Below are 14,057 nucleotides of genomic sequence, written 5' to 3'. Positions count from 1 at the left end.
AGGGAACCACAGGCTATTTCTTTCAGTTCAAGACTAGGAATTTTCAAAGGAGGAAATGGCAAAAAGCCTTGAAGCAAGGATTTCAACTTGAAAAGTTCTTTAGAATTAAACAAGTATATCTTGTCAGAGGAGCCAGTGCACACATATTATAGATAGGGTAGACAATCAGAATGATGTTTCCAGGGTGAAAATGTCAAATACTAGAAGGCATATTTATAAGGACAAAGGGAGAAAGTTGAAAGAAGATGATGTGCAGGGCAAGTTTTTTTTTTCAGAGTGGTGGGTACCTTGTAGGTATGTTGCAAAGCCTACCTGAAGATCGCTGAAAATCTGTCCCAGCCCGTGTGCGCGATTTTGGCGCCGTTTAGAGGGGGGCGGGTTTAAACGCGATTTTCCCTAGGCTGTTCAAATCGAGGTTTTTCAGCCTAGTTAATTATTAACGAAAAATCGCTGGAAGATTCCGTAGCTGGAGTTATTTTTAGTTTTAAGTGCTTTCTTTACTTGTTATAGTAGGTTAAAAATTAACCTCTAAACCCGCTACCGCCGACAACGGGTCGGATCTCATACAGGGGAAAACGGAAGGTAGGCTGTTTATTTTTACGTTAAAAAGGGCTTCTTAAGATCCCTTTATACAAAGTTTTATGTTGCGAGTAGCTAATTTGGGCCCCATTATATCCCGCAATATTTTTCTGGGCATTTGAGGGCACAAATCTACCGCAATGTGAACGTTCTAAACCAGTGCGTTCACAGGATCCCACTAGAAAGCTGATTTAAATGGACTTTAATTTACAGCAATTGAACACTAAATTCCTTCCATTTGGCCTATAAATTAATGTAAATGAGATTTAAAAATCATGTTTTATTGTGAATTATTTGTGAATATTATTTGGACACTTAGGCTATTTAAAAATGTTAATCATTTATTAAGAAATGGGTAGATGTTTAGATCTAGTAATTGAAGTTTGAAATTAGCTACAATTGGGTAACTAACTAATTATATGCTTTAATTTCAGGTCATCCAAGTAAGATTATTTTATATTTGTTTCAGAATGCTTCAATCTATGATAACTGAAAATTTCATTCAGTTCTCTTAATTTTTTATGTGCTTTTGACTGTCCACGATCACAGCTTTTTTGTTATGTCCATAGAAAATCAATAGGGAACAAGATGCTAATTTCAGAGTAAGAAAATGGCCATAACTTTTTAAATACTTGAGATATGAAAGTGAATTAGGTGTCAAATTAAACTTCTTTTTATGCTTTATCTGATGGGATAAATTGCAGACTTGATTTTTAAAATCTCAAAATTTTGTAACATTGCTATACCTTGTATGCACTGCTGGGATGGCGGTGGATGCAGATACAATAGAAGCAAGTGAGGCTTTTAGATTGATGCATCAATATGCAGGGAATGGAGGGATATAGAGCATATGCAAGTAGGCAGGATTACATTAAATAGGCATCATGTTCAGTACATAGATGGGGAGCTGAAGGATCTGTTCCAGTGTTGAACCGTACTATGTTTTGTTCGATGTTAAATCAGAGTTAGTAATCGTATGGATTTTTTTTTAAATGTACAAAGTGCTACAGATGCTGGTTAATACACAAAAAGACACAAAGCGCTGGAGTAATTCGGCAGGTCAGGCAGTATCTTTGGAGAACATGGATAGGTGATGTTTCTTGTTGAGACCCTTCTTCAGAAGTTGGGGGGGAAGAAAGCTGGAAAAAGAGAGAGGCAAGACAAAGCATGACAAGTAATAAGTCGACACAGGTGAGGGGAATTTTGTTGACAGCTCTTACCACTTTCCTCCCATGGCTTCACAATTTGCAACTCTTCAAACCTCTCACACTAACTGTTTTCATTTCCAGCCCTAAATTCAAACTCTTCCACAGTTAAATTTGGGGCTAACTGAATCAAGGGATATGAAGAAAAAGCCTGCTTCATAATTGAATGCGATCATGGAAGTAGCTGTGTATCAAACCCACTTTCCACCTAGTCTTTAAATACACGTCTTGAATAAACTCCCTGCATTAAGAAATGACAACCCTTTTTCCTGTGTATTCCTTAGCTCTGCTTGCATTACCAAGAAGAAACACAGGTTTCAGAGGGAAAGTTGTTATAATACATTCTCTCCAGAATCTTAGGAAATGAGTTTTAGAAAATAAAGATGAGATAACTGAACATTTAAATTTTTTTAGTTTAGTTTAGAGATACTGCGCGGAAACTGGTCCTTTGGCTCACCAAGTCCACGCCGATCAGCAATCCCCGCACACTAACTCCAACCTACACACATTAGGGACAATTTACAATGTTACCAAGCCAATTAAGCTGAAAACCTCTATCTCTTTGGAATGTTGGAGGAAACAGGAGCACCAGGAGAAAACCCACACAGGTCACAGGGAGAATGTACAAACTCCATACAGACCGAACCCGGGTCCCTGGCGCTGTAAGGCAGAAATTCTACCACTGCACCACGATGCCACTCATTTTCTGTTTTGAATAACACCCATTGCACCAGCCTACTCTAGCTTTCCAATATACACTGGGAATCGAAACAGGGAAAGAACCTTGTATATCAATGGTAATTCCATTGTTGTCAAAGAACAGTAAAAAAAAAAAATACAATTGCAGACACAATCAGTTCCAAATGATGTGATGTGAAATCTTAAAATTTTATTTTGCCAAAACTGGCATTGCCCAACTCTCAGCATGCTTAATGGCTAATTCCACTCCCTGAAATCAAGGGAAGTGAACTTTGCCACTGCAATATAAATGCTGAAGCAACAAAAGACATGATACTGTTGTCTCACCAACCTTTGAAAGAAAGATGATGCATTAAACTGACACCTTTTGTCACAATTAAATCAAAAGAAAAGCATTCAATCCATTGCACCCATGCTCTGGAAAATAATCAGTCAAACTGTATATACAATAACAATTTAATATAATGCTTTACAAAAATAACGAATAGACAAAATGGCACACTGATCCTTAAGGAGATACACAGACAGGCAACCAAAAACTTGTTATTATTGGTTTGTTTTTTTTAATTAATTAAATTGCCTGCTCTCAAATGATGCCTATATAGTACTTAGAATAGCTGACCCTAAGAAGGTCTTCAATTGCATTGCAGATTCCTCAGTCAAGAGTCAGGGTCCTAATATTTTCATACACTACATTCCATTAAAAAGAAATGGAAGAAGCAAGCACTGGTTAGAGGGGTAAACGATAGAAACCCTTCAACATTTGCAGATCACAGAGCAAAGAACTTGCTCACACTCGAATCAACTGCTCTGTTGAGATGTCATAGATATTATTTAGTGCAAATAAAACATTATATAAACCACTGCACAGCCCAGAGGAGTAAAATTGTAAAGATAGACACAAAATGCTGGAGTAACTCAGCAGGTCAGGCAGCAGGTCAGGCAGCATGTCTGGAGAAAAAGGGTTGGTGATCTTTCTATGTCACCTATCCTTTTTCTTCACAGATGCTGACCCACTAAGTTACTCCAGCATTTTGTGTTTATCTTTGGTATAAACCAGCACCTGCAGTTCTTTGTTTCTAAAGTAAAATTGTAAATATTCTCAATACAAAGTATAAAATTTCACAAGATTTGGTGGCAGAGCACAATTTAATGCATAGAGGGTGGACAATAAACAAAAGGTGGATTTTTTAATATATAAATTATTTTATTTAGAAAAGACAAGCCAAAGAAAGAACATGACATACGAGATTGAAGACTTCTGCAAAATTGTGGGTTGCTGTATCATCAGAAGTGTAGCCCTTAATTAGAGAAGATGTGTAGGTGAACAGAAAAACAAAAATCACAGTTTGGAGATGTCCCCCCCACACACGACCAACATTTCTCCCTCAACCCTCATCACTGGTTGGATATTAGCTGACGATCAATCTTTCACTGTGCATAATAGAGCTGCTAAATTTTCCTCAATTAAGTCGCGGTCTCCATGGTTCAAAATACTTGTGTAGAAGCCCTTTTCAAAGAGAAAGGTGTTGACCCAAAATGTCACCTATTCATTTTCTCCAGAGATGCTGTCTGACCCACTGAGTTACTCCAGCTTTTTTTGTCGACCTAAAAGTGAAACCAGCATCCGCAATTCCTTCCGACACATCATTTAAATATAATCGATCAATCATGATAACTCATTCAAGTTTGGATATTTATGCATAAAGCCCGTCCCACTTAGGCAATTTTTGAGCGACTACAGGCAACTAGGCTGTTGCCACACGGTCGCCGGGGTGTCGTCTGTATGGTCGTGAGTAGTCTCCTCAAGTCGCCTAAAGAGGGGTAACGTTTTTCTGGTCGCCGCTGGATTTTGAAATGTTCAAAACTTTTTGCCGACTGCGGGCTTGTCGCAGCTTGTCTTCTCCTGTCGTAGGTGCTGTCGCCGGTTGTCGCCAGGATAACGTCAGGTATTGTTGCTGGGTGCTGACTTGGGTGAATTCCATTGGCGACTGCGTACGTCAACCGGCGACAAGTACTGGTGACTGAATTGTCTTCAGTTGTCGCCGACAGGGTCATTGCTTGTCGTGGGTGGACGTAGGTTGACTTTGGTTGTCACCCGTGTGGTCGTAGGTGGAAGTCCTAATGGGTCACCGGTTGCCGGTAGCTTGACGTCGACTAGGTGGGGGGTTGTCGTAGCTTGTCGTAAACATTATTGTAGGAGGTGGTCCAGTCAGTGCTTTTTTGGCAACCTGCTACGACTGACAGTCGGCGCCAGTCGCCGAAAAAAATTGCCTATATGGGACAGGCCCTTAACTTTAATAAAGATGCAAGCTTCAGCATATAGGTAAAATATAATCCCAGAGAACGGATTTGCTGTTGGAACTTGAAGTAAGTATTATTATGCACATGCTGCATGTTACATTTGATGCATCAAAAAATTAGCTGAAGTTCAAAACATCTTCAAAGATAAGGACGCCGTTTTCTGTGTGGTAAAGCCAAACTGATCCAAAATTCTAGCTTCCAATCTCAGTCCATACCAAGTTAGCCATCCTCAGTTGGGAAGCTACTTTTGAGGAAAGGATTTCCTCTCTACATCAGTATTACACAGTAACTTCTGAATATTAAACGTGCAGAGTAACCATACAAAACCAGACGACTGAACTTCTGGGAACTTGCCAAAATCATTTCTGCAAGATCACGGCCAAAGAACAAAGCAAGATTCACTGCACCAAACCTCAAATAAAAAGCCAGTGCCCTTGGGAGCAAATTTTAGACTTGAAAAAATCTTAATGCTTGAGCATACATTTCAATTTTTAGATCGTGTCATGAAATATAGCTTTATTATTTAATCTTTATGATATTACATGAAGTGATTCAGAAGATATAATGATAGACAATATTTGCACACGATACAGTGTAAAAATTTATTGCTCTTGTAACTAACCTTTGAACTGTTTAGCATTTAGCATTATTGAAATTAATCGGTAGATAAATGTTATTTGTTCTTCAGTTAACTACCCATCTTCAACAAAAATGCAGAACTACTTACAATCTAACTCTGTATAAAATTAAATACTGCAGATGCTGGAAAACTGAAATAAAAGCAGAAAAAGCTGGAAATGTACGGTTGACCAGCATCTGAGGAGAAAGAAAATAATTAACGTCCGGACTCAATGACCCCACAAATATTGCACTTTTTAAAAAAACTTGTGGGGGAGTTGTTTCTATACACTATAAATTATAGTTTTAATTTGCTTTGAAAGAGCAAAATCACTTCAGCATACAGAATGGCATGATACCAAACATCTGATCACCATTTAACAAAGACAAGCTTGGGCAAGTACATAATGTACATCTGTCTCTTTATTGCATTCTGCACGCAGCCGATCTTCACTTGTTTCACACAGGAGTTCTTCAAACCCTTGATCTTTGGAGTGCTTTTTCCTTGAAAGAGCCAAAGGCTAACGTCAAGATTCAGAGTTTTTATTTGTCATACATTGGATCCAAACAGATTAACCTCTTTCTTGCTACAGCTTTACAGGCACACAAGTTGCAACAACAATAAATATAACAAATTATCAGTTATTCTAAGTAAATACTAAATAAAGTGAGGCTTCATGGTGGAAAAATCACAGCTGCTGTCACAGACGAGGTTCAATCCTGACCTCAGGTGCTGTCTGCATGGACATTCTCCCCATGATCGCATGAGTTTCTTTCCACATCCCCAAAATATGCGGGTTTGTAGGTTAATTGGCCTGTGTAAATTGTCCCTGGCATATAGAGAGTGGGTGCAAAAGTGGGATGATATGGGGCTAGTGTGAGCAGGTGATCAATAGTCAGTGTTGACTCAGTGGGCAAAGGGCCTGTTTCCATGCTGTACCTTTCAATCAATAAACTAAACCACAATAGTTCCAAAATAAAAGTACGTAGAGAAACCATAGTACTGTAGTGCATAATAAATGTCCTACATACTAATAGGTAGACAAAAATGCTGGAGAAACTCAGCGGGTGAAGAAGGGTCTCGACCCGAAACGTCACCTATTCCTTCGCTCCATAGATGCTGCCTCACCCGCTGAGTTTCTCCAGCATTTTGGTCTACCTATTAGTATGTAGGACATTTATTATGCACTACAGTACCAGCATTTTTGTCTACCTTTGATTCTTCCAGCATTTGCAGTTCTTTCTTGAACAATCCTACATACTAATGAAACCAGAGACCATCTGCACTCAGAGGATTTAAATAATCTTATTTCTGTCATGCCCAACGTCCTTCAATCAAGTATGTCAGAGACTTGTATTATGCACTGTTCTGAGAAAGTCTTAAACCCAACTTCAAGATGGGCATGCAACCACTTTAATGCAACCATATCAATGATTTACTCACAATATTCAGTCTAGCTGGAATTATTTAGCGTATCTCATTACTTTACAGGTTTGTTGATGTTTGAACACTTTCATCAACATTAAATTGAAATGCAGAGAAACTAAAACCTTATTCAGCATCTAACTGTGTCACACAGTTGACCCAAACATGTTATGAGCAAATAAGGTGTCCCAGAACCCATATTAATCCCCTTAATAAACCCACAGGTCATTATAAAAAATGTTGCAATGTAAAATATTAACCACACACATTTTCAAATGATTTATGCAGCTATATCAATTTCTCATTCAAAGAAAAATGTGTTAACTTTCTTTTAAATAGACTAAAACTTTGATGAGGGTTTTGCCACCTCCACAGGTAGCCTTTTAAACACATTGTGGCAATGCAAGTGCAGAACACACATCACAGACAGCCCCAAGTAAGCAAATAGTTGCCTTTACCCAAATACTTCCATTAAAAAGAACAATGTACACCAAGCAGCATAAACTGGTGGCTGAGCCAAAGTCATTTTTAAAATGAAACCATCTAGTTGTCTGCTGCCCGTACAACGCGGAACCATTAAAAAAAAATAGCAAAGTCCGTGCGCCCCACATTGCAATGCCAATCATACTTCAGGGTCACCTAAAAGGACAAACCGTATGCAAGAATGCTGAGTTAGCAACATCAAGCTCCCAGAAACTGCCCATTTGATATTTGTCACTGCAGCTTACGGTAACTCCCTGCTCGAGGTCTCTGCAGCAAACAAGCTACTGTAAATGAAGCCCGATTGTGCAACAAATGGAAGTAAACAACCTAGCTCCAGAATTCTCCCTGCACCCAGCTAGCTCTATGCATCGTGCAGCACACTACTTTAAGCATAATATTTTATTCCAAACAAAAATCATTGCAAGTAAGACTCGAGCAAACTGCAAAGCTTACCTCGTCTCCTGTCCATGAGTTCCCAGAACTGCAGCTGAGGCGTGACGTGCCTTTAGGGGAAGTCTCATTAAAAAAGCTCAAAGACCTTGTTGCACTCTCTGGGCCCCACTCTGCAAACCTGCATGCACACTGCTGCACACAATTCTCTGTTGCAGACTTCCCCTCGGGACGCTTGTTCCTTCTCTTTTCTTCTTTCCGCTGCCTGGCACCAGCTAATGGCAATTTGCTTATGTTAAAACACCACACTGTCCCCCACCCTTCTGCTTCTCAAATGCATTGGCTTCAGTTCTTCCTTTCAACTTAGCTGCCATACGCAGAGTAAGCGCTGCAGCTATAAGCCAATCTTGACCATGACATCACACAGGAAGTTGGAAAACTGCCAGAAACAGAGGCTACAGAGGTATATTTTAAACACGCCCTTGTCTAAAAAGTGATTGTTATTTTTACGTAAGTGTTTCTTACTTTTTAAAAAAGATTGACTATTTTTATTAAATCAAAAAAAAAAAATCTCATTTATAGCCAGACTCTGAATAAATGCTTTACTAAAACTGTCAGAGTCATAGAGCTATACAGCACAGAAACAGGCCCTTCAGTCCATCTTGTCCAAACCAACCGTTGGAAATCTAGACTAGTTCCATTTGCCTGTAATTTGGCCCATATCCTTCTAAATGTTTCCTATCTGTATGTCTGTCCAAATTCCTTTTAAAAGTCATAAGTATCAGCTTCTTTTGCAGGCTTTGGTAACTCATTCCAGATTTTGACCACCGTCTCAGTGAAAACGTTGCTCGAGGTCGCTCTTAAATTTCTACCCCCTCATCCTAATCCCTTTAATAAACCCAAAGGTCATTATAAAAAAATGTTGCAATGTAAAATATTAACCACACACATTTTCAAATCCTATACCTCAGGAAAAAGACTGAGTGTCATTTTATCCATGATCTCATATACCTCAATAAGGTCACCCCTCAGCCTCCTACACCGTAAAGAAAAAAAGTCCCAGCCTATCCAGCCTAATGCTATAACTCAGCCTCTCCCAATGTCTCTGCACACAATTGCAGTTAGCCTCCTTCCCTGGAGCAGCAAATTTTATTAAAGAACGGTTGCTGATCATTCATTCCTCTAGAAACAGGTGGAGACCATCTGGCCCCATCACGTTTGTGTTAGCTCTCAAGAGACAAAATTTACTCCCACTTCCCTGCTTCTTCCAATAACCTCAGTCTTCTCTTTTTTCATATATTGATTCAATTCCCATTTGAAAATAATTTATCACAGGTCACAGCAGCTTGCTACATAAAAACACTCCTTGCCACTTGTTCTTCGAGCTTGATCGCTCCATGAACCTCCAGGACCTGCTGTTGTTTAATTATGAGATCTGAGAATTTCTGTCAGAACCAAAAGTGTAACTTAAGCCCCTAATTTATTGGCCATCCATTGCTCTGCAGGAGCCAAACTAGCCATAAAAGCAAGCCACACACTTCTAATTTGCAACTGAACACTGTTCTCCCCATCCTCTCTGCTGTCAGGCTAGAAACAAATAACCAGTGCAATGGCAACACCATAGTACAAGTACAGTGAGAGCACGATCAGTGGATAGTCCTCAATCTGCACAGAGAAAGTATAGGGCGCGAGCAGATATCATCACAATTTTCAGCTTAGTTTTTCTCCAGACTTATTTTGAAGCTTGCGAGTGGCTCACTATCTTTTGCAGAAGGATCAGCCTGAACCTGCTTGCATAATCCCTGCCTTGGAAGACATGGCAAGTCCCAAGATCATTATCTTGGCACAGGTCCAAACCTGCATACCAACTGTACTAGTCAACATATTTTCTGATATGCAGGTTGATTTTAACATCAGTTCACCCCCCATATAAAGAATTCCAACCACTTGCAAATTAATTTAGATTTGCCTCAGGCTCTGCAGGCATCTGCTACTAATATCTTAATATGTATATACTAAAAAATTGTGGATGGAAAAAAGGGTGGTAAAATTATGCAGTTCTTCAGGTATGTGTATTTACGTTTCAGCAAAGGGTTAATGTCACCTGCTTAACAGATTTATTTTTACATAATTTGACACCGATTACATTTTCCCAAAGTATTAATTTCAGAATAATTGTTCTGCACCAAGTAAAATACAAAGATCTGCCTTTTGATTTGACAAGCTAATCAATTGGAAGTGTCACAAAGCTTCAGATGATAGACCGCATCTCAAGAACTTACATTTCAACCATCTTTCTGGCAAGTAAGATTTTCTGACCACAACTTAACCCAAAGCCTTTAAAACTGCAATCAACACAGCACAGTTAACTAAAGTAATTTGAGGCAACAAGATCAATAACACCCTAACCATGCATCTACATTGCAGCACTGACAAGCGTTAATAAGCATTCATCTAATGAAGTATTAGAAAATGATGCCTTGTTTAACACTGTTGGAAACGCTGTTAAAACAGGATTTTGCATGTTGAACTGTTCTGTGAAACATTAAAGATCTTTCCCCACAAATTGCAACCAATTAGGGAGTTATTTTGAGATCCAGCTCAATATTCTCTCACTTTCCATAAACAATATCAGTAAAAATTGATAATTCATTTCAAGGCTTATTTTGCAGATTGACTGCTTCAATTTGTTAAGTATTCAAAAACAAGATTGAACAAATTTTATCCAAATATATCCGCCACTTGTGATAAATGTCTAGCCCAAAAGGCAACTATAACACACTCCTTAGTTTCCTGCATAAAACTTTATAGATTTTGGAATGATATTTTTGAAATATTTACAAAATTATTCAAGACAAGAATGGAACCTAATACTGAAATGATTATATTTGGCGTAATGGAAGATGGGAATAAATTGAACACATCTCAAAATCTATTCCTTAACTATGGTTTAATAATAGCAAAAAAATTAATTCTTAAATTTTGGAAGGGTACATCAATACCAACGCTTAAAATGTGGATTGCAAGTATGTTGGACACCGCTCATCTTGAGGAAATGCGATTCCTCCTAATGGATAAATCAGACCAATTCATAACGAGTTGGTCTCCATTCGTCGTTTTTTTGGAATCATATGGTGCAACACAATTGTAAAAAATAACTGTTTCAGGACTGGACGAGGGTTGGTCAAGATTATAAATAATGATCTCCTTTTCTTTTTTTATTTTATTTTCTTTTCTCTATTCTCTCTCTCAACTTTCTTCATTTACTCGTTTTCTTTTTTCACACACTATATATTTCACATCTTTCTATCCTTTACTATCTAACTTCCTTTTCTTATTCTAATCTTTTTTCAGTGTAACAAAAAAAAAAATTGTACATAAAATGTATTATGAAAATATATATTAGGCACTTTGGTGCCATATGACTACTTACTTCTAATAAAATAAAATATAAAAAAAAAAAAAAACGTTACACATTTAAGGTACTTCAGAGACATGATCAGATGCCATATAAGTGGTTATGGTTTACAGCTTTTTTTCAATAATTATGGTACCAACTTTTCTATCAAATGTATGAAAATGAAGCAAAATTACCCCAATCCAAGTGATGCGCCATTAACCTCAGAAAATGGTCACCACATCTGGACACATTCGAGAGGCACAGCACATGAAAGATATTACCTAAATGCAAGTTCCTCCTTTCGTTGTTTCACAACACGCTCACACTTCCTGTACTAGCCCTGCTGCTGCCAGAGCAGCAGCTTTACATGGAGGTATTTGGTCCAGCAAATCAATTTTGAAAGCTACCACTAAAAATTCAGGGAGTATTTATATTATCATATTCCCAGTGGCACAATTAATAGAGCTGCTGGCTTGCAACGCTAGTGACTCAATTTCAATCCTGAGCCCTGCTACTGTCTGTATGGAGTTTGCATGTTCTCTGTGACCAGGCGGGTTTTTCCTGGGTGCTCCAATTTCCTCCCACGTACCAAAGAAGTGTTACTTGGTAGATTAATGGGCCGTTGTAAATTGTCCCCTAGTGTTGTAAGTGAATAGTATAATCTGGAAGTAATAAATGGCAACTGGGATTAATGTGTTTAACATAACAAGAACCTGTTTCTGTACAGTCTCTTTCTATGACTCTCTATGAACATTGATATTTATAGTGCCAGTTCAGCTTAATCCAAGCCCCAACCTTCTTTAATCCCCCCCAAAGCCATCCTAACCCATGACACTGCCAGATCTGGTTGGAAACTAATCAACAACCAGGCTGTGAGTGATAACTAATGTTCCAAGGCTGTTTTGTGCCACTCCGGTAACTAAATTGGATTTTTCACGTTAGCTTTGTGTGGCTGATACGCGCTTGCTTCATGGGCACACGGGGTAATGTTATAACTTGTATGAAACTCCTCTATTCATTTCAAGGGAGCTTGAACCAAACTATCCCAGTGACAAGAATCACTTGGCATTCAAGCCAAACTGGATTCAGTGCCCAGTGAACTGAACTCTATTCTTGCTTTTAAATCATTTTGCACTCACTCATATCTGCATTGCAACTCCCTCCATAACCTGCCCTACATCCCAATCTTCCATCTCCAGACTCCATGATCTGAGCCACAGGCCCCAACTAACCTCTGTTAACCTCATTATTCCTTCAATCACCTTCGCAAGACTAACTCACAGTAGTCTTGGAATCTAGCTAGAGATCTTCTAGTCAAACTCAATATTTACCAATGATATTTAAAGTAGCACAGTAAAGTTAATTTATTCTAATAATTAGAATATTTGAATATTAGAATATATATTCGATATAAATATTGAAGTAAATGTTCCAACAACCAAAGGTAAAAAACTATTTCCAGCCTATGCAATAATGACTTAAGACAACTTAATCCTTACACCTTAATAGGGGAGAACAAATGCCTTGTCTCGGCTTGAACAGTGTTTGTCTTAACAGGAAATCAAAAAGAATAAATGCCAGAGATGCACAGGTTGACCAATAAGACATAACCATCAAACTTTTGGGGCAGTGCCTTCTTTCAAATTGTTCTGGGAACACCCCCATTTGGAATATTAATAAATTACTCCTCATGCATTTTCAGCACTTCACTATGATTTTATTTCACATTGATATTTTTCACTTCCAACTCCAGGTTTCATTGCAACAGTTCAACAGAGCTCCTGGTTAAATTGTACATTTTTTCCCAAAATGACATGAGCTTCAATTACATTAAAAATAAATGTATAACATTAACTACATTGTACCATGGTTTTGCAGATGAAGGACGTGCACTCCAGCCCTGCATTTAATCACCCTAGCCTGCATTTAGTAGTGTGCAGAGCAGAAATTGTAATTTCCCAAGTCAAAAGATCATCCTGCCTCTCATGAACTATAATATGCTGACAGACAGGTACCCCACTGTCACAATCGTAATTTAAATCCAAACGATCACCCCAAAAGTGCAGACCTCTGGTACAACCCCCAGGTAAACTTGGAACTTCTGGCTACCAACTATTTCCAAATCCAACCTTGGACGGAAGTACATTGCACATTCTTGCATGGAAAAATATACAATGCCAAATAAGTTGCAAATGCAATTTTGAATCGGACTGAAGGCCAACAACTTCCTGGGACATGATGTTCTGCATCCTCGCGTCTTAGTGAAAATGTGTGCATTAGTTCTGATCTTCTAAAACTCATGTGTAGGAATGAACTCCAGATGCTGGCTTAAATCGAAGATAGACATAAAATGCTGGAGTAACTCAGCAGGACAGGCAGCATCTCCGAAGAAGGGTCTCGACCCAAAAAGTCACCTATTCCTCTCCAGAGATGCTACCTATCCCACTGAGTTACTCCAGCATTTTGTGTCTATCTGGAATCCATCATTAGGGGAATAGCAGGAGGCATTGAGTAAATCATAAAACAAGGAAAAAGCTAACCAGTTTTATTTTAAAATATATATATTTTTTTAAACTTTGAGGATACAACTGGCAGAATGGATAAAGGGTAACCTGCAAATATATTGTATTTGGACTTCCATAAGACTTTTAGAGAAGTGACATGTAACTACAGGTAATGTACAAGCAGGGGCAGATATTGGCTAACAAATAGAAAGTGTGATTTAATATGAAATGTTATAATTAAGGCGATGCCAGAGGGATCAATGTTGGGGCCTCAGCTATAAGTAAATGAGTTTTAAATGAAAGGAACAGATCCCATTACATCCTAATTCTTAAACTACGCAAAGATATGGGAAAGCAAATGGTGAGGAAGGTGCAATGTTTCCAAAGAGGTACGGATAGGTTAAGCAAATTGGCAAAATTTTGCAGTCATGTATATCGTGGAGAAATGT

General features: G+C 38.4%; 1 protein-coding gene across 2 annotated transcripts in view; it reads right to left on the bottom strand.

The window, feature by feature from the left end:
- map2k3 (mitogen-activated protein kinase kinase 3) overlaps positions 1 to 14,057 on the bottom strand; it is a 90,970-nt gene that overhangs the window by 66,118 nt on the left and 10,795 nt on the right. Inside the window, exon 1 of one of the 2 annotated variants that reach the window (XM_033040852.1) lies at positions 7,768 to 8,129. The exons of the other annotated variant lie outside the window; for it this stretch is intronic. Within the exon in view, the coding sequence (XP_032896743.1) occupies positions 7,768 to 7,783 (16 nt within the window). The 5' untranslated portion in view covers positions 7,784 to 8,129. Of the gene's footprint in view, positions 1 to 7,767; positions 8,130 to 14,057 lie in introns of those variants that run through there. 2 annotated transcript variants of the gene reach the window in all.

The sequence above is a fragment of the Amblyraja radiata genome, chromosome 22, assembly GCF_010909765.2.
Source record: "Amblyraja radiata isolate CabotCenter1 chromosome 22, sAmbRad1.1.pri, whole genome shotgun sequence".
Classification (NCBI taxonomy): domain Eukaryota; kingdom Metazoa; phylum Chordata; class Chondrichthyes; order Rajiformes; family Rajidae; genus Amblyraja; species Amblyraja radiata.
The sequence above is the reverse complement of the archived record's forward strand: the minus strand, read 5'-3'. Positions and strand labels throughout refer to the sequence as shown.